Consider the following 24,931-nt stretch of genomic DNA (forward strand, 5'->3'; position numbering starts at 1 on the left):
GAGCAATTGCCTTCGAAGTCTAATTCTGCCCAGCTGTAAATATCTGGTTTAAATTTTTTTTGGCTTTTTTTGCAGTGCAATGGGATTAAGTGACTTGTCCTAGGTCACACAGCCAGATAACTATTAAAGGTGTGAAGCCACACTTGAATTCAGATCCTCCTGACTCCAAGGTCAGTGTTTTATCCATTGTGTCCCCTTGCTACCCTATCCAGTTTAAATTAAGAAAGGATTTTTATTTTTGAGGTAGGTATGTCCAGATGATGTCCTCATTTTTCTTCTTAGCTCTGAAGGCCAAAACCAGATCTATCTGAATGAGGATGTCTGACCTATGGCCACTATACTCTAAGGAACTCCTGCTAAAAAACTGACAGACAGTGACTTTTTAATTGAATCATAGGACAACAAATTAAGGGCAGAAAAGGTCCTTGGGGTCATTTAGCCCGATCTCATTTTAAACATGGAGAAACTGGGCTTTTAGATAAGTTGGGTGACTTGTTCAAGGGCATACTGGGTCATGTTGGAGTTTGAGAGCAATTCCTCTAATTCTAAAGTCAGCGTTCTTCCCAATGTCCTTGCTCAGCAGGGAAGATTCATTTGGTCACTGGTTATAATCAATGATATCTTAACCAAGTATTTCAAGTTCTTGTACTTTTTCTCAAGTATTGGGTGAGTAGAAAAACTGAAGTTGACATCTATATATGGCCCACAAATTACTCTCAGGACTAATAGGAAGACAGGTGTGTGTCATATTTTCAGATAATGGGCAAATAGCACATGCACAGATGGAGAGGTTGTAACCAGCATCTGAAGGACACTAGTTATGAACCAGAATCTTATTTCATTTATAATTACCCAGAACACTTGGTGAGATCATAGGTACCTTAACTGATCTCATCGGGTCTACCAAATGCCTCTGAAAATTTTAAATTTACAAACTCTGTTGGTTTTCTCTCTTCCCTTAGAATCAAAAGAAGCCATGACTTTTTGTCCAAAAAATAGAGCCCTGCCTGTTGCAGGGTGCAACCAAACCCCAAGCAAAAAAAGACAATCTTAAATGATGATTTACTTTGAAAAAGAATTATTTTGAATTACTAAAAAGCTTTGGAATACATATTGAATGATTGCTTGAGTCTTCTTTTATTCAAGCTGCCTGAGCTGGCCTGCATTATAGTCTGTTTAACCACAGATCCCCCACTGCCAAAACCTCCTCATTCTCTTGTCTGGATTTAAAGGGACAACCTGTGGCTTGTTACACGGTTTTGGTCTTGAAGATGCTAAGAAATGATGTGGAGGGGCGGCTAGGTGGTGTAGTGGACAAAGCATTGCCCTGAAGTCAGTAGTACCTGGGTTCAAATATAGTCTCAGATACTTAATAATTACCTAGCTGTGTGGCCTTGGGCAAGTCACTTAACCGTGTTTGCCTTGCCAAAAAAAAAAAAAAAGAAATGACTTGGAGCTATTATTTCCAAGTTAGTTGTGCAATTGTAGTTTGTAAATTTCACAAGCTACTTAGGTACAAGGAAAAAAGTGTCAAATTTAGTATATGAAAAAATCACAAGTTCTTTTTCTTTATGTTTTAAATGGAACAGATTTATCAGAAATATCATATGATGGAGATTAACCATAATGAAATCAATAAGGAATCATATACATTTATCTATCCACCAGGTTAAGATTTATTGTATATTGATACCTCTGATGATGAAGTTTTTATGCAGATAGAGCAAATTTCTATTCTCTAACCATCTAGTGGATCTGTTGGGCAGCAATGCATAGTGGCTAGAGCAGTAGATGAGGAGTCTGGAAGAACAAGGTTCAAATCATGTTTCAGGCATTTGTGAGTGATGTGACCTTGGGTAAATCATTTCACCTCAATTTCTTCATGACTAAAATAAGAACTTTGAACTACATGATCTCCAGAAGGTTCCTTCCAGTTCTAACCCTATGAACCTATGAATTTATCAATGTGAGAATTCCCTCAACTGATACAAATTTCACCCCATCCCTGCCTCCCATCCTATGGGAATTTCATTCTTATCTTCCCATAAATTTACTGTGGATGAGAGGGGAGAATAAGGATGGGGGGGGGGGACCTTCTTCACACTTTCTTGACCTCTCAAAGAGACCAATAGATCTACTTGCAAGTAGGATCTCAGAAATTTTTAATCATTCACTTATTCCAGTAAATAGTCATTAAGCAGCAACAACTACATGTAAGAAGCATAGCAAGGGCTGCAAATATGGCTAGGAAAGGATTGCTACCTTCAAGGAGTTTACAATCTAGCAGTGCCATGCCCTGAAAGACAGCAGGGCAAATTATTCTCATTTTTTGTTCTAAAAAAATGGTAGCATCAAGTCTAGTAAATATACTAAAATAATTCACTCTGAAGAATACGATTAGTTGGGGCGGCTAGGTGGCATAGTGGATAAAGGCACCGACCTTGGAGTCAGGAGTACCTGGGTTCAAATCCGGTCTCAGACACTTAATAATTACCTAGCTGTGTGGCCTTGGGCAAGCCACTTAACCCCATTTGCCTTGCAAAAACAAAAAAGAAGAAGAATACGATTAGTTGCTATGCATATCAGAATGGCAGAAACAATTTAGAGCTTTTCTTTCCTATAGTCACAATGGGGAGCTGATTTCTAATTCAGGAGACAATGGTTGCAAGGACAGATTTGTGTCTCATCAACAATGCAACCCATCAGCTTCTCCTACTGAGTCACCACCCAATACAACATATAATACATCTTTAGTTCCTATAATGTCTTCCACATGATTTTATCCCCAAATGCTTTACATACTTCACTAAGACAGCTACAGAATTAAAATAATAAATCATAGCAGAGGGACAGCAAATGAAGAGGTTTATTCAAGGGAGAAAAAAGAGACATTTTCAAGGAAGAGAAAAGATGGAAAGCCCTGCTTTCTTGGGGGGAGGGGTGCTAGCCTTCTAACTAGAAACATAGATTTTTTTTTCTAATTTTAACTCTTTCATTGATTTTCCAGACATTGCAGTACAAGTCCTCCTCTAATGAAAGAGCATCTCAGTATTTGCACTTCAACAAGAAGTTTCAGTCTTTCAAGGAATCTCATTTTAATGTTGTTAGGAGGCTAATTCACAAAAGTAGTCCCTTCCCCCCACCTCCCTGCAAACAAACAAAAAAGATTTATTTCCTTCACCCTGAAGATTTGGTTCACCTGGAAGAATACTCACTTCTTTAAGACCAAGGAATTTGAGAGGTAAAAGGGATCTCAGCTACCATCACCAACAAGTACCAAATCATTATAATAAAGATGTCAAAGAGCTGCCTGCTGGTCACATTTGGTCCAAAACACTCTTGAGTGCAGCTCAAACCAGATTAAAATGTAACTGGTAAATATTTAGCAAAATGAATAAAAATATAATAAAATATAAGTAATATCAATATGTGGTTTTTAAGTCAATAAGCAGTCCATGGAGATCCTTCTGCATGGTTTAGCAGCCCCTATTCCTATTTAAGTTTGACACCTCTGCAGCATAACAGACCCAAGGAGTTATCCAACCTTTGCCTGAAGACCTCCAAGGAGAGAAATTCAATCACCTCCAGAAGCAACCCATTCCACTTTTGGACAATTTTAATTTAGGAAATTTTTTTCCTGATATCAAGTCTAAATGAGACACTTTGCAATTTTCCCCATGGTTTCTGACTCTGCCCTCTGAGACCAAACAGAATAAGTGCAATCCCTCCCTCACAGGATAGGTGACAGTCCTTAAAATATTTAAATACAATAAAATGCCCCCAAACTTCACCAGACAAAACATGCTCAATTCCTTCAGCTGACCTACAGCCCTTCCTCGAATAGCAATCTGAAGACTATGTGCCTATTTATCCCACTATTTAGTTAAAACCCAAATTACTTAGTAAATAATAATTTCCTGAGAAAGAGACATTTTCTTCTGCAATTGAAGAAATACGTCTCCCTCATTTCACTGCAGAAGTGGGGGACTATGAACATGATGTATTCCATATATTGTCATATGTGGTCAATTTTGTTAGTCTTGCCAAAATTCTCCAGTTTTCTTTCTTTATTAATAGTTGTTTCAAAGTAAAACTCACCAGGAAGGGTAGGAGTAAAAAATTTGGAAATTAAGGTGACATTAAAAACAAAAAATAATCAATAAAAATCATTTTCTTCTAGAACTAAATTGACTACTCCCTTCCAATGTATGGCCCTTGTAATTTAATCTCCTTATCATCAATATCAAAGTCACTACCAATATGACAAAAAGCACCAAGAAGTGACAGTTTTCAGAAAACACAATTCTTTTAAGTATTCTTTACTTGGTAGGTAATGGTGAACCACTGAAGATTTTTTAGCAGGGGTGCTGAGGAGTAAGAGATTAGAACTGTGCTATGGAAAAATCAGTATGGTGGTATTGTGAAAGATGAGTATTTGAGAAGTATGACTAGAATAGGATATTAAGTATGAAGACTTAACAACAGTCCAAGAAAAATCACAGAAAAATCACAGCAAAACCTTGAGCAAGGCTAGTAATAATAGAAATTGTAAAGAGAGGATAAACATGACAGAGACTGTAAAGGAAAAAATCAGTAAGATCTGGTAAACAAGTGGAAGAAGAGGGAGAGGATGGATGCATTGACAATTCTGAGGGCTCAGGTCAGAATGACAAGAAAGATGGTCAATGACCCAAAGAAACCTGAAGAATAAACAGGTTTTAGAGTATGATGCAGCAGAATGAGATTTGGATTTGAAGTCAAAGGACCTGGGATCAATACAAGCTCTATCACATACTACCCATGTGACTTTGAACAAGTCACTTCCCTTCTCTAAGTTTCAAATTTCTTACCCATGAAATGAGAAGGTTGGGCTGGATAACTTCTCAGTTCCCTTCTACCTCCTAATCCATCCTAAGATTCTAGTTTCATATCCTATATATATTGATAGGGCCTACAGGAAATTCAGTTGGAGGTAAGGGATAGTTCTAGAGTGGAAACAAAAAGAGGTCAGAATTATAGCTGTGCATCTTGGAGTCATTCATTTACAAGGGATAGTTTAAGCTATGAAGCAGACATGATCACCAAGAGGAAGAATACAAAAAACAAGGATAAGTTGAAGTTCTGAACTTTGGGAAGCATTAAGTAAGTGGAAGAAGATAAAGAAAAAATAGTCAAAAGAGGAGAATCAGGAGAGAGCAATGAATCTCAAAGTCAAGAGAATATTAATATTAAAATAATAATCATAAATAGCACATATATATATATATATATATATATATATATATATATATATGTATATATATATATATATCAGCCAAATGGAGCAGTGGATAGGGCACACTGAGCCTGTAGTCAGAACGACCTGAATTCAAATTTGACCTCAAATATACTTACTAGTTGTGTGGCCCTGGACCAGGCATTTAACTCTGTTTGCCTCATTTGTAAAATGAGTTGGAGTACCTTCGCCAAGAAAACCCTAAGTGGGGGCAGCTAGGTGGTGAAGTGGATAGAGCACTGACCCTGGCTTCGGGAGGACTTGAGTTCAAATCCAGCCTCAGAGACTTATTAATTACCTAGCTTTGTGACCTTGGGCAAATCACTTAACCCCATGACTAAAAAGGAAAAAAACCTGAGTGGAGTTATAACAGAAATGACTGAACAACAAAAACATTAATATATCACTTGAAGTTTAAAAAGTACTTTACATATTTTATTTTATTAATCTTGACATGGACTTTGTAACTCTCATTTCACATTTGATGAAACTGAGTTTGGGCGGGTTTAAGTGATTTTTCAGGGGTCATACAGATGGTAAAGATTCAAATCCCAACCATGACTGTGCCAATTAGTATCCTCAATGTTCTAGAGTAGACTAGGGTAAATTGTTATCAAAAGATCAAGGAGGATGAGACTAGGGAAAAGGTTAACTTTAGCATTTGATTATTGGTTACCTTCACTGATCAATTTTAGTTGTGTAATAGAGATTGAAGCCAAACTCCAAGAAACTGAAGAGGGAGGGGTGAAGGAGTGGTGTCAATGAGATTCTTTGTTCCTATGTTTCCCAACGAAAGGGAGAAGAATCAGACAAGTGGTTCAAGATGACAGGAGGCTAAGAGTAGCTTTTCTTTGAGGGGGGGGGATGAATATTTCTGTACATGGAGGTAAGGAGCCAGTAAAGAGAGAGGAAAACAAAAGTAAAATTATTAACAGTGCAGGTCTCAAAGAGAACTAAAAGGATACTATATGTGGAAGGTATAGACTCAAAAGAAGAATATTTTAAATGTTCCCCTAGATTTAGTTGTCATTGTTCGATGGGTTAGTGAATCCTTCAGATTTCTGTCAGTTGGAAATTTGACAAGCAAACCCCTTATGCCCCTATACCTAAATCATTTATTAAAATGGCCAAGAGGAGGGACGGGAATTCAGGTAAGCCTGGAGGAATTTGCATGAATTGTTGCTGGACAAGATGAGCAGAACCAGAAAAACATTGTACACCCTAACAGCAACATGGGGGTGATGATCAACCTTGATGGACTCACTCATTCCATCATTGCAACAATCAGGGACAATTTGGGGCTGTCTATGATGGAGAATGCCATCTGTATCCAGAGAAAGAACTGCAGAGTTTGAACAAAGACCAAGGACTATTACTTTAAAAAAAAAAAAAAACTGGTATCTTATTGTCTGCTCTTGCTATCTCTTTTACTTTATGTTTCCTCCTTAATGCTATGGTTTCTTTCTCAGCACATTCAATTTGGATCAATGTATACCATGGAAACAATGTAAAGACTGGCAAATTGCCTTCTTGGGGGGGGAGTAAGATTAGGGGGAAAATTGTAAAATTCAAAATAAATAAAATCTTTAAAAAATAAAATAAAAATAAAATGTCCCAAAACCAGCCCCTGTAAAATTTCACAAGAAGAATCCCTTAATACTCTTAAGGTCGGTCATTCAATCAATCAATCAGAAATCCACTTACCAGAGCCATCTTGGAAAAAAACACTTTTTCTCCATTATGTCCACAAGAATGAAATGACAAAGTTCATCAAGAGACTTGCTGAAATCCAGACACACTGTTATTTACAACATTAGAAAATTATTCATCCTTTTAATGGATTACCTTCTTCAACAGCTTTTGGAAATATTTTATTACACAGCAAAGAAAAGAGAAGGGTAAGAATGTCAAAACCCACCAGCTTGCTATATTTTTATTATTACTCCCTAAGTCACAGTTTAATTGTCATTACTGTCACCAGATAGGTCTTGGAGAATAGTGAGGTAGGATTGTGTATCATGAGCAAATCATTTAGCCTCTCTTGGCCTCAGGTTCTTCATGGGTAAAGATAAGGGGGGGTGATCTAAATAATCTCTATCTATATCCTTCGTATCTCTAAATCTTTGTTTTATAAGTAGTCCTCCATTTCCTTCTACTTGAGGGAAAATCTATGAAAATCATGCTGCTCCTCGTGTGGGGTAACCTTTGGCTACTGCCCTCTTTTCAGTTTCTTTTTGTTTGTTGTCTTTCACCCATTAGATTTTAAGCTCCTTGAAGTTAAGATTATCATTCTTTTTCTTGTTTGGGTACCTAATGCTTAGCAATGTGCCTACATAATAAATGCTTATTGACCATTAAGTATTATTAACTAGTTACAATAGAACTTCAGAAGACTGGTAGGAGCAAAAGTCTATCCTCATCACATGCAATTGGGCTAGTTTTTCAGAGAGAGATGAGATGTTAAGGATAGAGATATATATAGTGTTTACTATGTCCTAGGAGCGAATAGCTGAAGGCAGCTAGGTGGTATAATCATCTTCCTGAAATCAAATTTGGCCTCAGACATTTATTAGCTATGGGACCTTGGGCAAGTCACTTAACCTTGTTTGCCTCAGTTTTCTCATCTGTAAAATAAACTGGAGAAAGAGATAGAAAATCATTCCAGTATCTTTGTCAAGAAAACTCCCAATAGGGGGGTCAAAAAGAGTTGGATATGACTGACACAAATGAACAACAGTAAACACCAGGCACTACTCTAAGCACTTTACAAATATTATCTCATTTGATCCTCACAACAACTCTGGGAGATAGGTGTTATTATTTCTATTTTACAGATGAGAAAACTGAAGCAAATAGAGGTTGTTTTGTTTTGTTTGGGGGACTTGGTGGGAATTGTTGGGGGCTGGTGGAAATTCATGTTTGAACTCATGTTTTCCTGACTCAAGAGTTCTATTCATTTCACCACCCAGCCAGCAAATAAAAATCCTTCACTTTCAGTATTCTGATTCAAATTTAAATATCATTCAAATGCTTTTATTAATCACCTAATTATACTAAACACCACTGTAGATGCTGAAGATGCAAAAACTAAAACACACCAGCATTGACCCTAGTTTCAAAGTGGAGTTGGAGAAATAACAATTTTTTGCTCACAAATGGGTCAAACAAGGAAAGGAAAGTTGGGGAAGAAGGCAGATGGTTCAAAAGGTGGACTGAATCTTCTCATTTTGTCCTCTTAACACCCCCCACACACACACACACACACTCATCCCAATACACACAAAATGAGTTGGGGGAAAAAATCTTTCAAATCACACAAAGAGGGCTTGAAAATTATACACTCAGCTTATTTGACAGTTAGGAACTGGGGTCGTCCAGGCTGACTTCAATAGCTATGCATTCAAAACTCCACTGGGCAGCTATGAATTAAGTTTTTTAACCTAGGTGAAACTGGGCAAATTATTCCCAGATGTTATGGACTGATTGCCAGCACTCCAACTGGCAATCAGTCAGGCAAAGGATGGGTTTAATCCGAGAATGCCCCCATTCTGCACATTTCCCTGTAGCATGAGAAAGGGGAGGGGGCTGCAAACACTGGCTGTTTTTATTAACCCGGATCACCAGCAAGATATAGCTAGTTCCAAGACATGAATGGCATTTCTGTTACAGGCTGGACATCAAAGACTCATACATATGTTTACCCAAACCTTAAAACAGAGTGGACCTGGAGGTCGTTGGCGTCGGGTATTAAATATTTCTAAGGATCTTATGAGCATCAATTTGCCAAGTTTATAGGATTCAAAAAAAGGGAAAAAAGTAATATTAGAGACTATGTTGCTGCCACTTTCCCTTACATGGCCTCCTACCAGTCCCTTAAGCAATGAAGGATGCTTTTTTATGCCACAAACACCTCAAGTTGTTTTTCCTTTGGTTTGCAATCTGATGAAATTGATGTCTTTGGCTACTGCTCTATGTTCCTTTCACATTGACACCTATGGACGTTTAAAGAGAAACTGGATCCATGTGTCTACAATTCCTCTATAACTAAAGACTCCTATATAATTCATCAATATGCATGAGTGGGAAGGGAGTTTTCTTTTCTAAGAAACCCTTTTCTAAGAAAAACTGAGCTCTAACCAGCCAGGAACAAACTTGAAACCCTACATGTTGGATGTTTGCTTCCAAAGGCAAATCCAGTATAAGAGACAATTGCAGGCTGTCCAACTTAAGGGTTTAACAAAGATTGTAATGATGGTCACTTATTCTGGGAAAGAATAAGAAAGAGATTTGGTGTTGTAGTGGAAAAAAATAGGGGATTTGAAACCAGAGGACAAGTCCCAGAATACTTAACTATCTGTGGGTGATACTGGGCAGGTCATTTAACTAGGATGAGCCTCATTTGTTTCATCTGTAAAATTAAGGAGTTGAATTAACTGACCTCTTAGGAACCTTCTGACCCTACAGCTATGTTCTATGAGAAGAAGCATAATGGGAGGACTTTAAAAAGAGGAGAGATGTAAATGTGGGGAAATGGCAAAAATACCTAGTGACAAGCAAAGAATTAGGGAATAACTGGTGAGAACAAGAAAAACTAGGAAGAAGGCAATATGGTGATTGCTTTCTAATTCAGCCAACATTAACTGAGTGCCTACTAGAAAGGGTGCCCATTCAGTGGAAGATAGCCAGGGACTTGGGTTCAGTTTGGGGTTCGCCATTTCCTATTCATGTGGCCATTAGGTAAGTTACTTAATTTCTCTGGCCTCAGCTGGAAAATAAGGGAATAAGATTCATTCTATGAGACCCCTTCCAGTTCTAAATCTAAAACTATAATATACAAAGCTAAACATGGAATTTATAGTCTACTATAGGAATATGACAAAATAAACATATAATTCATTATAAGGGAAGCACTTGCAATGAATCCAAACTACTTGCTGCAATAAAAATTCTATGGAATTTTTCCCCTTTAATATCAATATTCTCCTAATTATCTTACTAAGGAATGAATTGAAGGAAGGAAGGAGGTGAGTAGGAAGGTAGAAAAAGAGGAAGAAAGAAGGGAGGAATGGAGGAAAAGTATTGAAGGATACAAAATTAAAATTGATCCCTTATTCTGAGGAGCTTACAAGAGCAGTCAGCACAGGAGCCAGAGGAAGGACACCAGGAGAAACTTGAGTAGGATTACATAGGACAAAAGAGTGTGAATGAATGGGTTATATAATCTGCATCAGTAAAGATATCAGTGATCTGGGGTAGTTATGTAGCAGTGTATAGAACATTGACCCTGAAGTCAGGAGGACCTCAGTTCAAAGCCAGTTTCAGATACTTAATGATTACCTAGCTGTGTGACTGTGAGCAAGTCATTTAACCCCACTGCCTTTCAAAAAATTATATATATATATATATATATATATATATATATATATATATATATATATATATATATATACACAGACATATATACACACATGCTTGTGCAATGATCCACAGAAACACAACTTCATTTTTAATCTTTGGTTAGAAAGCTTTGGATAGTTTTTGTAGTAATGGATATTCAGTGCTGACCAACTGATATACTCACATTCTATGGCCTGCTTCTAACCCATGCATGAACTAATCTTCCTCCATGCCTTGAACGTCTTTCAAAGTTCATCTCAAGTGCTGCCTCCAACACAAAAACCTTTTATCCCCCAAGTTGTTAGCACATCCTCCTTCCTCAAATTATATTTTATTTAATGATATTGCTCATCATCTAGTATTGTACATAATCCAATATAATTAAATATCACAATTTTCTGAAATTCTGTGATATTTAATATCCCACCAGCTTCACATGCCCTGATCCCAGGCAGATTAAATTCCTTGAAGACAAGGACTATTTTTCATTGCTTTATTTTGTATCCTCAGGGCTAAGCAGAGTACTTTTCACATATCCAAATAAAAATATATATATGACAAATATGTATGATATTATATGTATATATTTTATATATATTCACACACACACACACACACACACATATATATATATATATGTATAAATCTTTAATGGACTCTAATAGGTGATAAATGTGGAATGAATTCATTATTTTTCACACAGGAACAGATGTCTTGATGCTAAATGATTTACCCAGGAAGTGTCAAAGTTGGGACTTGAACCCAGTTCTTCCTGGCTTTCATTTGAATAGAGTAACTAGGTGGTGCAGCAGATACAGTACTAAGATAGTCAGGAAGACCTGAATTCAAATTTGGTCTCAAACACAACCTAGTTACATGACCCTTGACAAATCATTTAACTCTTATTTGCCTCAAGTTCCTCATCTGTAAAATAGGCATTAAATAACAGCACCCACCTCTCAAAGTTGTTTTGAGAATCAAATGAAATAATAAATATAAAGCATTCTGCCCTGTGCCTAATATACATAGTAAACAATTGTAAAAATGTGAATTGTTCACTTATTTATATTACATTGTAAATATTATTTTATTATAAATAATACTATATTATTATAAATTGCTTATTATTAAAAGCTAGTGATCCATACTTCATTGCCTCTCCAGACTTTCACATAGTAGACACTTTAGAAATATTTGTGGTACCAGATGATTAACAAGGAGACACATGAGTTGTTGAGAGTTAGTTGCTCAATCTGTCTGACTGAAAGAAACTGTCCCACAAGAGAAGCATTCCTTAGGCTTTATAGAGAGGGACTGTTAGTGGAGAGCTTATTTATATAGGATTATTAACAAAGAATTGGATGAACCCAGATTGAACACTGCTTACTGGGGCTAGCTGTCACCTCTGTTGTGGAAATGACTTTTTAGGACAGAACTCTTCTGTGATTATATTCATTGTGAAAGGATTTTTCCTGTAAAAATGCAAACAGAGCTAAGCTCTGCCAAGTGGGGGCACCATAACGTGGTTTAAAGAAAAAGCAATAAGCTTTACAATTAGATCTTGAGATTTGAAAGCTTTTGTGTATTTAGCCCCACTTTGCCCCAACCCACTGGGTCAGTGGGTTGATTCCCCAACTCCCTCCAGTTTCAAAAGGACAAAGGGAAGATCAATTAGATAATTGGCCTGATCAGGTTCCTTGGAGAAAGCTGTTATGTAAATTCTCCATGGGGACTTAGAAAGAGAAGGTGGAAGAAGCCATGGAAAGCATGCAGGGACAGAAAAGAATAAGGCCAGCCCCTAAAAATAGAATCCTTTTGGATGCGGGTAAAAAGAATCAGTGAAGGGAAGCAAAGCAGATCTTGTCAGAAAAGAGAAAAAAAAAAAACCAAGCTGAGCAAATAGATACCCTAAGAAGTGAATTGAGGAGTGCCCCGAAATGCACTGGGATTCTACACCTTTACACCTATCTTTCTTTATCAAAGGAACCCAAGCCCTGGGCTTGCAAATTTATGAAATATCTTACAAGAAATAATTTATTTAAAAAAAAAAAGGCTGAGCTCTCCTGGCTTCTCAGAAGAACTTAATGCTACTCCCAGATAAAGTAAAATGGGATCACGTAATAATAGCTAACGAGCATTTACAGAGGACTTTAAGGTTTGCAAAGCACTTTAGAATACTGTCTCGTTTTCTCTTCCCAATAACCCTGGGAGGCAGGTACTATTACTATCCGTGTTTGACAGATGAGAAAACAGAGACAAAGAGATTAAAAGACTTGCCCAGGGTCACAAAGAAAGTGCCTGAGGCAAAACTTGAACCTGTGTCTTTCTATTTCCAGATCTAGTGTTCTATCCATCTATCCACTCACTACCAAGCTTGCTTTATAAAGTTCCAAAATGGAATTTAATAAAGGAATTAGGCCAAGGAGAAATAGTTGACTAGCAGTGAGAAAGATGTGAGTTCAAAAGCTCCCGTTGATACAATATAACAATATCTAACACTCAAACCGGATTTTTAAGGTTTACAAAGTACATTAAATGATTTGACCACCAAAGAATCTCTGTAAGGTTCCTTCTATTATTATCCCCATTTTACCCATGGGAGAACTAAAACTGAAAAGAGTTAAATGACTTGCCCAGAGTCACACAGCTGGTAAGGGTCAAAGGTGGAATTCAAACTCAAGTGTTCCTAATTCCAAGCCTAGCTAGAACACCTGCTATGTTTCATTGATAGAACTTCCTCGTCACAAAACATATCAATAGCAATACCAATGAAAGAAATCACAATTCAGGGTTTAAAAAAAAGTTGAGCTAATATTGAAAGGTCATACTATAAATAAAGGAATTGAAGACAGGAGGCAATAAAAAATTTTCTTGAAAATTTAATCTCAATGGAATGCAAATCTATATTCTCAGAAGTGGAACTCAGCACACCAAAAGCAAAAAAAAAAAAAAAAACCTAACAAGCCAAAACAAAACAATAAGTGTTAATACATTTATCATATATGTTTTTGAATCAATTACTAATTCCTCCTAGCAGGGAACACAGCTAGGATTCTATAGTGAGTCTAAGGCACTAAAAAGATAAAAAAAAATTATTTTAAAAAAATTTAAGGCTTGAAAAACTGAACAAAGTCCAAAGGAGAACAATGGGCAAAAGAGGTTTCTAAGAAATATAAGAGAGTTAAAGGACTGTGGAGACTGAAGTTCAAAAGTCTACATACAGATGGGGAGAGATGTAATAATTGATGCTCTTAAAATATTTTACAGGGGACATACTACTAATCAATTCCTAAAACAGAAGAGAAAAATACCAGCCAGAAATCAGACTGAAACATTTTGGGAGGCAAAACATCAGTTATTTTAATCTCTGTGGTCCTCAGTTTCCTCATTTGTGAATCAGGAGCTGAATTTGACCTCTAAGGAAACACTAAATGAAGACAATAACCAGGAGAGAAACTCTAGCTATACTAGACCCTAGCACTTCGGTTTCTCTCATGCTGATTCAGTCTTGGCTGCCAAGACTCCTTCTCTCCATTGTGAAATGCCCAGCCAATGGAGATTTGATACTTACTGTGTCAAATCATTTAGCTTGTTTTCCATCCAACAGTCGATGAGTTTCTCTCCACTGGCATGCATCCTTAAGATACTCTTTTGTGAGCTCAGATCTGGAGTAGAGCACAAAAATGTACCAGAGGAAGGGAGAAGCTGCTAAAAATAAGATCTCATTCTCAATTTTTCCTGGTCTACACAATATAATGCCTTGCTATTATTCATGATTTTTTCAATATACCTAGCTTATGACAATGACACACCTATCAGAACCCAAGGGCATCAGTGCTTCAGTGAGAAACATCAGGTCCTGTGTTTTTACAAGATTTCACAGAAATAGGCCTGGCTACAACAAGAGTGCGTTTGTGTGAACACAGAGCCCTATCTACATCAAACTGCTTTTGTCTCAACAATTTGTGTCTCAACACCCAACAGAGAGTTAATCTGATGAGACAGCATCAAGTACATTTCACAAGTTTGTGGACAAATAGGTTGTTTTAATCAATTTTAGAACCCATATTTTGAACTCAGATTAGCAAGTTAAATGCTCTAGTGGCTAATTTTCACCACGAATAAATAACACAAAATGCACAATCAGTAAAAAGGCTTATTGGAAGGGACTTTTGTTTTCAAGGATTTCAAGCAATCCAACCTGAGAATACAATTCTAAAAAACCATCTTCATACACACTTAGAAACCTTGGGTTTACTAATTCTGAAAGGTTTATAACCCTACCTGGCAATAGGGTCAAAGATTTAGACCACAGTAATTTATATAGACCATCTTCTAAGTTAGAGAGGGACTCCCCACACACACAAATCCCACAAGAATTCAAGTATTCGATTTTCAGAAGATCTCACTGATTCGATTTTCCATGAATCTTACCCTTAAATGTTGTTCCCTATTCTTCCTCCCCTCCCAGACCCAGTAAAAATAGTCCAAGAAAAACTTTCAACCCATGTGAAAAATCATTCTCCTGATTTTATGAGTTTACTGGAATTATATCTCAATGGAAGTTCCCCATTGGGGAATATCATGATTCCACAGTCAACATTGTATGGTACCCTCAGTCAACTGCTGAACCCAGAAAATTTTAGGAGTTAATCAACACTGTCAAAACATTCCTTTTTATTTTCAATTGCCTTTTTTTATTTATCCTTGTTTGATTGAATTAGGATGACTTCAGTTCTATGGCAAAGGAACTCAAAATGGTATTGGCAAAGCATCATGATACCATTGTGGAAAATGGTGTAAAACCCATTTTCAAACTTCATCACAGGAGGTTCAAAGAGGTATGGAATGTATCCTGACAGCATTTTCCCTCAATAATGGTTTAGGTTTAGGATTCCCATTTTACAGATCTAATAAGTGATATGTAGAAAGGTTTACTCAGTATTTTGGGGGGAATCAAAGAATAATAAATTTAAGGAAAATAATGGAAAATGAGACTAGATCTTTCACCCTATAGCCAATGGCTATAGCTGCACCCATTAGAATATCTGCTTTTTGCAGGACCTATTTCTCTTCATTTTAGCCCCCATCCAACTCCCACTTATTCATTCATAAATCAGATTCCAAAAGAATAATGACTATAGTAAGTAACATTTACAGAGCACTATAAGATTTACAAAGTGTTTTATAGTTTATTTGTCCTAACAACAATCCTGTGAAGTGAATATTACTATGCCCATTTTTAAATTGGAGAAACTGAGGCTGGGAAAGATGAAAAAGATGTGCCCAGGTCAAACAACCATAAGTGGTTGAGTCAATAATCCAATTCAAATCTCCTTGACTTCAGGTTAGCATGCTATCCGCTATGCCACCCAAATGAATAGGCCAAACCTGCCATTTTACAGTTGAGAAAAGTGAGGTTTTTAAGAGTTGGAGTGAATGGGCTAGGGTTGCAAATAAAAGAAGAATCAGCATCAAAGTCCATGTCCTCCAATTTAAAATCCAGTGTTCTTCCATCCATTCTTTCCTTATTTTAATACATTTATTGTACATTTTTCATGCAGAAGACACTGTACCAGAAAAATGTTCCTAGTTTTCTACTGACAGTGATTTTCACTCAGAAGGTAATACTGAAAGCCAAAATCTTATTATTAAATGTCTTCCTGAGTCCTAGATTTAGCTGTGCTCTGTGTCAAACCACTGGATCATGGATTTAGACCTTAGAGACTGGCCAGTCCCTCCCTCTCATTTTACAGATGAAAAAACTGAGGTTCAGAAATGTTCAGTTTCTTTCCTGGAGTCTCATATGTAGTATCAAATATACTAATATAGCTCTGAGATACTTAATGATGTTCTCACCATCTAAATTGATATACAGCTCATCTGTTCATAAAACAGCAAATAACAACTATGTTGTCCTAGTTTCCCAATGACGTTTTATAAAATACATTTTACTGTTGTACATAAAGTTTTCTTTTCTCCTCACTGGGTTCGAGGAGGAGAATCTGAGAAGAGAGTAGGTTTGATCATTAAAGATTCCTAAAAATGCTCCAAAATATAATATTTATAGATGATTTTTTTGTTTTTATTGAGTTGTTTCGATTGTGTCCAATTCTTTGGGATTTTCTTGGCAGAGATACAGAGTAGTTTTGCCATTTCCTTCTCCAGCTCATTTTATAGATGAGGAAACTGAGGTGAACAAAACAGACTTGCTCAGGATCATAATTTCTGAGGCCATATTTGTACACAGGAAGATGAGTCTGACACTAACCACTGCTCTACCTAGCTGCCTGACATCTTACTGTTTTCTAGAAGGACAGCCTCTGCATTTTCTCTGACCTTGACCCTCCATTCCGCTTAAGGTCTTACTGTTACCAATTCATAGCCTCTATCAATACATAACAGATCTTTGGCTCAGCTAAAGATGATTTCTTCTCAAGACTGAACTCAGGTGGCTGAATTCAGGCTGAATACAGCTGTTGGATTTGATAGATGATGGACTCAAGGAGATGAGATGCACACCCTGGGATCTGATATGGACTTTCTGCATAGCCTTGGTCAAGTTATTCATTTCTGTGTATTGCTTTGCACTGGCAAGAAGAAATGTGTTTATTTACATTTATTCCCTCCCTGGGGAGGTGTGATGCCCAAGTTTTAATGATCTGAGAACACTTGAAGCTTGTGGGATTAAAGGCTCTGAATAAATGGCAAGAATGACCCTTTTCAAATGGTGCTCTTCCCTCTGGTTGGTTTTAAGTCTTTTGAGCACACACACCATAGGCTATTAATGCTTCACTCCATGAAGGACCAAACACACTGTCAGAACTCACCAAATAATAAAGAGTCCATCAGGATTTATGCTGCCCTAGAGAGCCTCCCTAGCTATTTGAAAGCTCATCTAACAAGCCCCGACGATTGAGAACGCAGCAGGTTGGTTTCCCATCAGTTTAAGTGCTCTGTCCCATACTGAAAGCATTTCAGCATTCCCAGATTCCCTACCTCTCCTTGATGGCTGGCCACCTTTCCCTACTCTTTCCTCCCCAACCTTTAGCAAATCCTCCAGGTCAAGTGTCACTGGTTTCATTCTAGCCTGTTTGTCTCTATAACAGACAGAAGACTTAGGGAAGATCCTTGGCAACCAGTCACTTCTCAGTTCTTTTGTTCTCTAGCTTGTAAAACCTCACAGATTAATGTAAAGTCTGTCTTCAATCAAGCCCTTTGTTTCCCATTCAAGCAATTCTCCAACCTGTTCCTTTGTAGTTACTCATTTGCCCAGGAGTTTAGTAAGCTATTGTTTAAACCTGCTTCAGGATTCCTTTGCTGTTCGGTGGCAGCTTCAGGGAATGGACAGGGGGCAAGACTGCAGCAGAAACCACACCTACCTTGGAATTCCACCTCAGCTACCTAAAAGCTCTGTGATCACCTCCAAGTCGCTTAATGATGAGAAACAGAGGGCGACACAGGTAGTACTGACCTCACAGGGCGGAATAGAGGACTCAGAAGAGATGAACTTCTATATACACATGTCAGTAAAAGTATTTACATCTATTGTTGTTCATCTTTTGTTCTCAAAGAGGAACAATAACATAATGATGGAGGGGATAAGCATTTAGGGATTACAATATACCAGATATGTGCTAGTTACTTACTAAATATCTCATTTGATCCTCACAACAGCATGTAAGTCCTATATTTTCCCCATTTTACAGTTGAGAGAAATAAGGCAGACAAAGGTTAAGTGACTTGTTCAAGGTCACACAGTAAGGTCTGAGACCAAATATCACACACACACACACACACACACACACACACACACATAATGTTTTGAAATCATTGCAGTATTATATAGTCTAGACCAATGATCTCATTAATACAAGAAACTCTGGATGAGGAAATAATAATAATAATACACATAACCACATACCTACATATGTATATAGACAACAATAATAAATTATAGGGTTTTATATAATAATCTTAAAAACAACAATGATATTCATATAGTATTGAGGCTTACAAAGCCTTACATTATAAATATCTCATTTTGTCCTCACAACCTTGAGAGGAGGTGTTCTTATTATCTCCATTTTGCAGATGAGGAAACTAAGATAGAGGTAAAGTGAGTTGGCCAAGGTCACAGAGCTAATAATTGTCTAAGACCGATTTTGACTTCAAAGTCTTCTTGACTTCAGACCTAGTATTCCATACGCTATACATCTAACTGCTCTATACTAACTTTGTATTCCTAAGTAAATCAATTAATCTCTCAGAGCTCTGGACAATTCTCTAAGATCCTAAATTGCAGAGAAGTCACTGCCCTATATGATTAGAAGTGGTTTCCTTGGCTGTTGCTGTTGTTCAGTAATTCTAGAAAATTCTGAACTCTTTGCTTCTGACTCTTTGTGACTCCATTTGGAGTTTTCTTGGCAAAGATCCTAGAGAGGTTTTCCATTTCTTTCTCCAGCTCATTTTTACAGATAAGAAAACTGAGGCAAACAAGGTTAAATGACTTTCCAGGGTCACATGGCCATTGAGCGTCTGAGGCTGAATTTGAACTCCTGAAGATGAGTCTTCCTTACTCTCAGTCTGGCACTTTAGCCACTGAACTGCTGCCTCTTCTTTAGCTGAGAACTGTCCCCTTTCAGTGAAATGCCACATCTGTTTATATTGGGTATTACAAACATACCTGTATCATCCAGGTGACATGTGATAATGAAATGAGCCAGGGCATACAACTGAAATGGATGTAAATGTGTTTCAAAGGAAATATTCAAAACTATTTATTTTGTACCACAAAGAAACCACCTGGAAGTACAAACCATTAAGAATCCCCCAGGGGCAGCTAGATGGCGTAGTGGATAGAGCACTGGCCCTAGAGTCAGGAGTACCTGAGTTCAAATCCGACCTCAGACACTTAATAATTACCTAGCTGTGTGGTCTTGGGCAAGCCACTGAACCCCATTTGCCTTGCAGAAAATAAAAAACAAAAACAAAAAAAAAGAACCCCCTAAAATGAGCATCCATGACCAGAGTAATCTTTAGTAGGACATTCTAAAAGAATGAATCCAAAGAAAGATATTTAGAACACTTTCAGGGCTTCCACTCATTCTTATCCATAGTGCCCCGGCAGATTTCATACAATAGATTACAAAGTCCTGAAACCTCTCTTACCTGGCAAAGAAGGACGCTGCCACTGAGGTGCCTGGAGAAGTTTCGCTGGCAGCGCAGGGGCTCTGTGAGGCCGGAAAGCTGTACACGGAGGGTTTGTCTGCATTGTAGCGGTTCAGGGTGGCTTCTGTCAGTCCCTCTCGTCCAGGTTCAGTCATCAGCTGGGAAATCTAACAGCAGAAAGAGAGCCCAGGCTCATTACAGCAGTTACTTGCTTCCTCCACTCTTGTCACCAATTTGGGTGAGAGGGGACCAGAAAATGGGATGGGGGTGGGAGGAATGAGAAGAGGGAATCACATTCTCCCCATGTGTGTTCAGTTATGTTCCCATAGCTTCTAGGGGGCTATTTGTGAGCACTTTTGCTTGGACGCCAACCTTATTTTCATTAAAAGTAATGGAATAAAATTACTCCCTGACATTGAAAGTTTCAATTACATCAGTGGTCTTCCTTCCATTTGGAGGAGAAAGCACAAACCATTTTCCCTACACTCTTTCATAACACACTAGAGGTATGGGGATATTAACCAAAGCTTATTTCTTTCTGGGTACAGAGACAAACACTCCAGAGAGTAGGACTGGGACCAAAAAACAAACAAACAAAAATAAAACAAACCCAACCCATCCACAATTTTACAAAGGATGAAGGTGAATTGAGGGGTGAAGAACAGGAAGAATTCAACAAAATATTGGTTGCTGCTGGAAATCAGCAAATTTGCTGCTAATTGTAGAGAGAAAGCCCCAACCTTCCCTTTCATCATGCTTCTTTTCATAACCTGCCCTCAAAAATCCAAGGTATAAAAATTCTGTCTTCAGTTGGGGTCAAGTGGGAAATGTACCATATTAGTTCTCTTGACAACTGAAGTGATATTTTTAAACTAATCCAATTGCACAGAATTTCCTTGAAAGTTTTCAATGGTTTGAAGAGACTTCTTTGTCAGGATGATACATTAGGATAACATTTCTTTTTTCTTTGCACTACACTACATTAGAAACTGAAGCCTTTGTGGAAGGCAAAGGACAACCTTCTGGCTAAATTTGCTTTGTCTCTCTCTCTCTCTCTCTCTCTCTCTCTCTCTCTCTCTCTCTCTAGATATATATATATATATATATATATATATATATATATATATATATATATATGTGCCTCCTTTGATGTAATAAAAAAAGCAATTCCATATTTCCATGTGTAAATGTGATATCTTATGTGAAAGATCCATGCTAATAACATTTAGTAAGCACTTATTTAGTGCTTACTATGTGCCAAGCACCAATCAGTTTGTAAGCACAATAACTGTCAGAGTCTAAAAAAGTCATTTGTCAGACCTTACTTTAGTAACTTTAGACAAAGAGGAAAATCTATCCAATGAAAAAGGGAAATTCAGTCCAATAATAGTCTTAGACTTGTAAATTCCTCTCAAGGGTTGAGGAGAAAAATTTGCTGGTATTTCTAATTGCCCAGACAACACAAATGGGGTGAGGGACAAATTAGAAACAGATTTTGCCCTGTAACTGAGCAGGCCAGAAGGCCAGCCAAGAAATCCCATTTGCTAATCTTCTTGCAGAGAGACATTTGTACTTTTCATTATTAACAAAATAGTCATTACTCTGGGCCTTACTGCCCCAAAATCTTGTTCTCCATCAATCCATGCTTCTATTTTGAGAGACTCAGCATCATTGAAATGTAATCCTGCCAACAAGCACTTGGCATTTCCTTCGTATTCAGCCCACTGTAAAGACACCCAATTCAAGTTACAGAAATAGGAGAGCAAGAAGGGATACAGAATCAGCTCCCTGTGGGATAACCAAAGTGTTTCATTTTAGAAAGACATCCCTACACTCTCAGAGACCTGAGTACCATAGATAGCTAAAGTCTGTGTCACAACATCACTGTGGATTTCCCTTTCATCTTTGGTGTGGGGTCTTTTGCCTAGATTTAGAATAGAACCATGTTCCATGCAAGCAGAGGTAAAGAAGGCAGATATATAGAGGCAGTTACTTAGTTAATATGACTTTAGTCTTAGGATGAAATTTATTTATGAAGAATCTAGTTGTGGATGGTTCTGGGTTATGCACTAATGATGAGAAAGGCACAAGATCTGACTTTGATATCTAGTAATTTCATCATCTGAAAAATGAGGCTGCTAATACTCACCTTGCCTATATCTTTGGTATATTTTGAAATCAAAGGATATCATTAAATAATCACTAAGTATTTATTAATTATATAATTTGTACTAGACCTTCAACAGTCTCTCTACCTTCAAGAAACTCACATCCCTAGGTGGCGTAGTGCATAAAGCATAGGTGGCATAGTGGATAAAGCATAGGTGACATAGTGGATAAAGCACCGGCCCTGGAGTCAGGAGTACCTGGGTTCAAATCCCATCTCAGACACTTAATAATTACCTAGCTGTGTGGCCTCCGGCAAGCCACTTAACCCCATTTGCCTTGCAAAAACCTAAAAAAAAAAAAACTCACATCCTATCCAAGGAGATAATTTGGTCATATATAAATATCCACAAAAAATGAATATAAGGTAATAGGGGGAGCATTAACAGCTAGACAGATAAGGTTTAGTGTCTCAGATATAGATGGGGGAATTTGTGTTGAACTCTGAAGGATATTAAGGGATCTAAGTAGCAGAGATCAGGCAGGGATGAGGTACAGTCAATGGAAAGACCTGAAGACAGAGATGAATTTTGTCCCATGTAACAAGAAGGCTACTCTGGTTGGGCTAAGAAGTATGAGAAGGGATGACACTGAAAAGGTAGATTAGAGCCAAACAGATTTAAATGGCAGGTACATGTATATGGAAGCATTTAGGATGCTACAAAGCACTACATGAAGTGTAATGATAATGGCTAGCATTATAGTATTTTAAGATTTACAAAACATTGTGATACATTTCCACAGTATTAATGTTTAGAAGGGTCTTCTCATGTCATTCCAGGACAAATAAAAAATGCTAGATTTGGAATCCAAGACAACTTGGTTTCAAATTCCTACCTTGGAAAGGACAAGCAAATCACTTAACCTTTCTAATAGTCATATAGTCATTTTTCAGCTATATCTGACTCTTCATGACCTTATTAGGGTTTTCTTGACCAAGATGCCCCACAGGCTTGCCATTTCCTTCCCCAGCTCATTTTATAGAGAAGAAAATTGAGGCAAGCAAGGTTAAGTGATTTTCCAGGGTCACATGGCCAATAAGTACTTAAGGGTAGATTTGAACTGAAGATGAGTCTTCCTGATTCCAAGGTCAATGCCCTATCCATTGCATCACCTTGCTGCCCAGGTGATGTGCTGGTAGTGTTATTTAGTTTTCTGTTATCTATCCACCATTTTAAATGGTGTCCCATGTGGAAGTTCTTCTAGTCATGTTTCCTGCTTTCCTGATAGCCCTCCTTTTGGTAAAAGTCCAGTGCAGATGTGATGTCTACCACCCATACTGTCCTGCCTGAGAATTAACAGGTCAATATACTAGGAGAGAATGCAATGAAAAGGCTAGTTCAGAGTCAGCAAATTCTCTTGCCCTGAGAATTCTTGCTCCCTGTGAGCTCCTCTCCTGTCCGTAATGTTTATACCAGAGGTTCGTGGACCCTTGTCCATCACAAACGGGTTTGGTACTCAGAAGCCATCACAGAACTTCAAAGAGGCCACAAAAGCTTGACACAAGAGTTCCATGGAAGTTAATCTTTCTGTTCAGAAACTGAATGGCAAATACAAGAAATAACTGGGGCAACTAAGTGGCACAGTGGATAGAGCCTCGGCGCTGGAGTCAGGAGGACCCGAATTCAAATCCAACCTCAGACACTTAAGAATTGCCTAGCTGTGTGACCTGAGGCAAGTCACTTAAACCCATTGCCTTGCAAATAAAAAAAAAAGAAAAGAAAGAAAGAACCCATCTCTTGGTCTCCTGATAAAAACCTATTCGCTCTCCATCCACTGACATTTAGAGTCTGGACCTTCTTTTTCCCCATGATGGATGTGTATACATTTCTTCCTGAACCAGCACTGGCTAATGCATCAGCTGTTTTGTAACCCTTTTCTTTCTGTCTAAATAAAGGAATGAAGCTACCTAAAAGCTGGTGCTGAAAAGACCAATTTGCCAGCAGTAACCACTACCGATCAGAGTTGTTTTCAGTTTAGTCCAGGGACCCATCTTGGAGGATATGTTCTGAGATCCTCCTCCATCAAAAGAATCCACCAAGGTACTAGGATCACATTCATGGGGAAGACAGAATTTCTGTAGTTATTCAAGAGATGTAAGTGAAATAATGAGGCAGTCTGAGAGGATGGGGTGGTAGAAATTGAGAGTATTTCAAGGATAAAGAAATGCTTTGATGAAAACTCAAGGAGATGAAAAGATGAATGTCACTATCAAGAAATAAGGAGAGGGGCGGCTAGGTGGCGCAGTGGATAGAGCACCAGCCCTAGAGTCAGGAATACCTGAGTTCAAATCTGGCCTCAGACACTTAATAATTACCTAGCTGTGTGGTCTTGGGCAAGCCACTTAACCCCATTGCCTTGCAAAAATTTTAAAAAGAAAAGAAAGAAGGAGGGAAGGATACAGTATAATAAGTAGATTTGGAGCTAAAAGATATGGGTTCAAATTCTGATAATTCCTACCTATATGTCTTTGAGGGAATCATTTCACCACCTCTCACTGGTCCTCAATCTTAATTTTGAAGGTGAAAGAGTTGGTCCAGATAATTTCTTGTGTCCTTCCAGCTCTAAACAAAGGTCTTCTGACCCTAAAAATACTATAATTCTATAGCTTGGGAAAAATGAGGACCAGATGGTAAGGAGTTGGAGAATCCCAGAGCCTGTGGCTGTTCATAACATAAAAGGAGGTTTAGTTCCTGAAATAGACTGGCTTTCCTCAAGGAAATTAAGGGAAAACTAAAGTTTTATTACAACTGGCAAAGTGAGAAACAAACAGGGCCCTTAATCCATATAGGAATCCTCTTGAATTTCCCAAAACAAGTGGCAAGTTGGAGAGATTGTTTCACACTCCAAAAAATTACTCTGGGCAGACCATTATCTCATTCAAAGAGCAGACCACTTCAGAAATGGTGGCAAATCTCAAAG

At 37.8% G+C, this 24,931-nt stretch overlaps 1 protein-coding gene across 1 annotated transcript in view; it reads right to left on the reverse strand.

Moving 5' to 3' along the window:
* The window catches only part of KIF26B (kinesin family member 26B), a 624,587-nt gene that overhangs the window by 300,886 nt on the left and 298,770 nt on the right, over window positions 1-24,931 (reverse strand). Inside the window, exon 4 of the mRNA XM_074222850.1 lies at window positions 19,844-20,010. Coding sequence (XP_074078951.1) covers window positions 19,844-20,010 — 167 coding nt within the window. The remainder of the gene's footprint in view (window positions 1-19,843; window positions 20,011-24,931) is intronic.

The sequence above is a fragment of the Macrotis lagotis genome, chromosome 2 (genome assembly GCF_037893015.1).
Source record: "Macrotis lagotis isolate mMagLag1 chromosome 2, bilby.v1.9.chrom.fasta, whole genome shotgun sequence".
Lineage (NCBI taxonomy): Eukaryota > Metazoa > Chordata > Mammalia > Peramelemorphia > Peramelidae > Macrotis > Macrotis lagotis.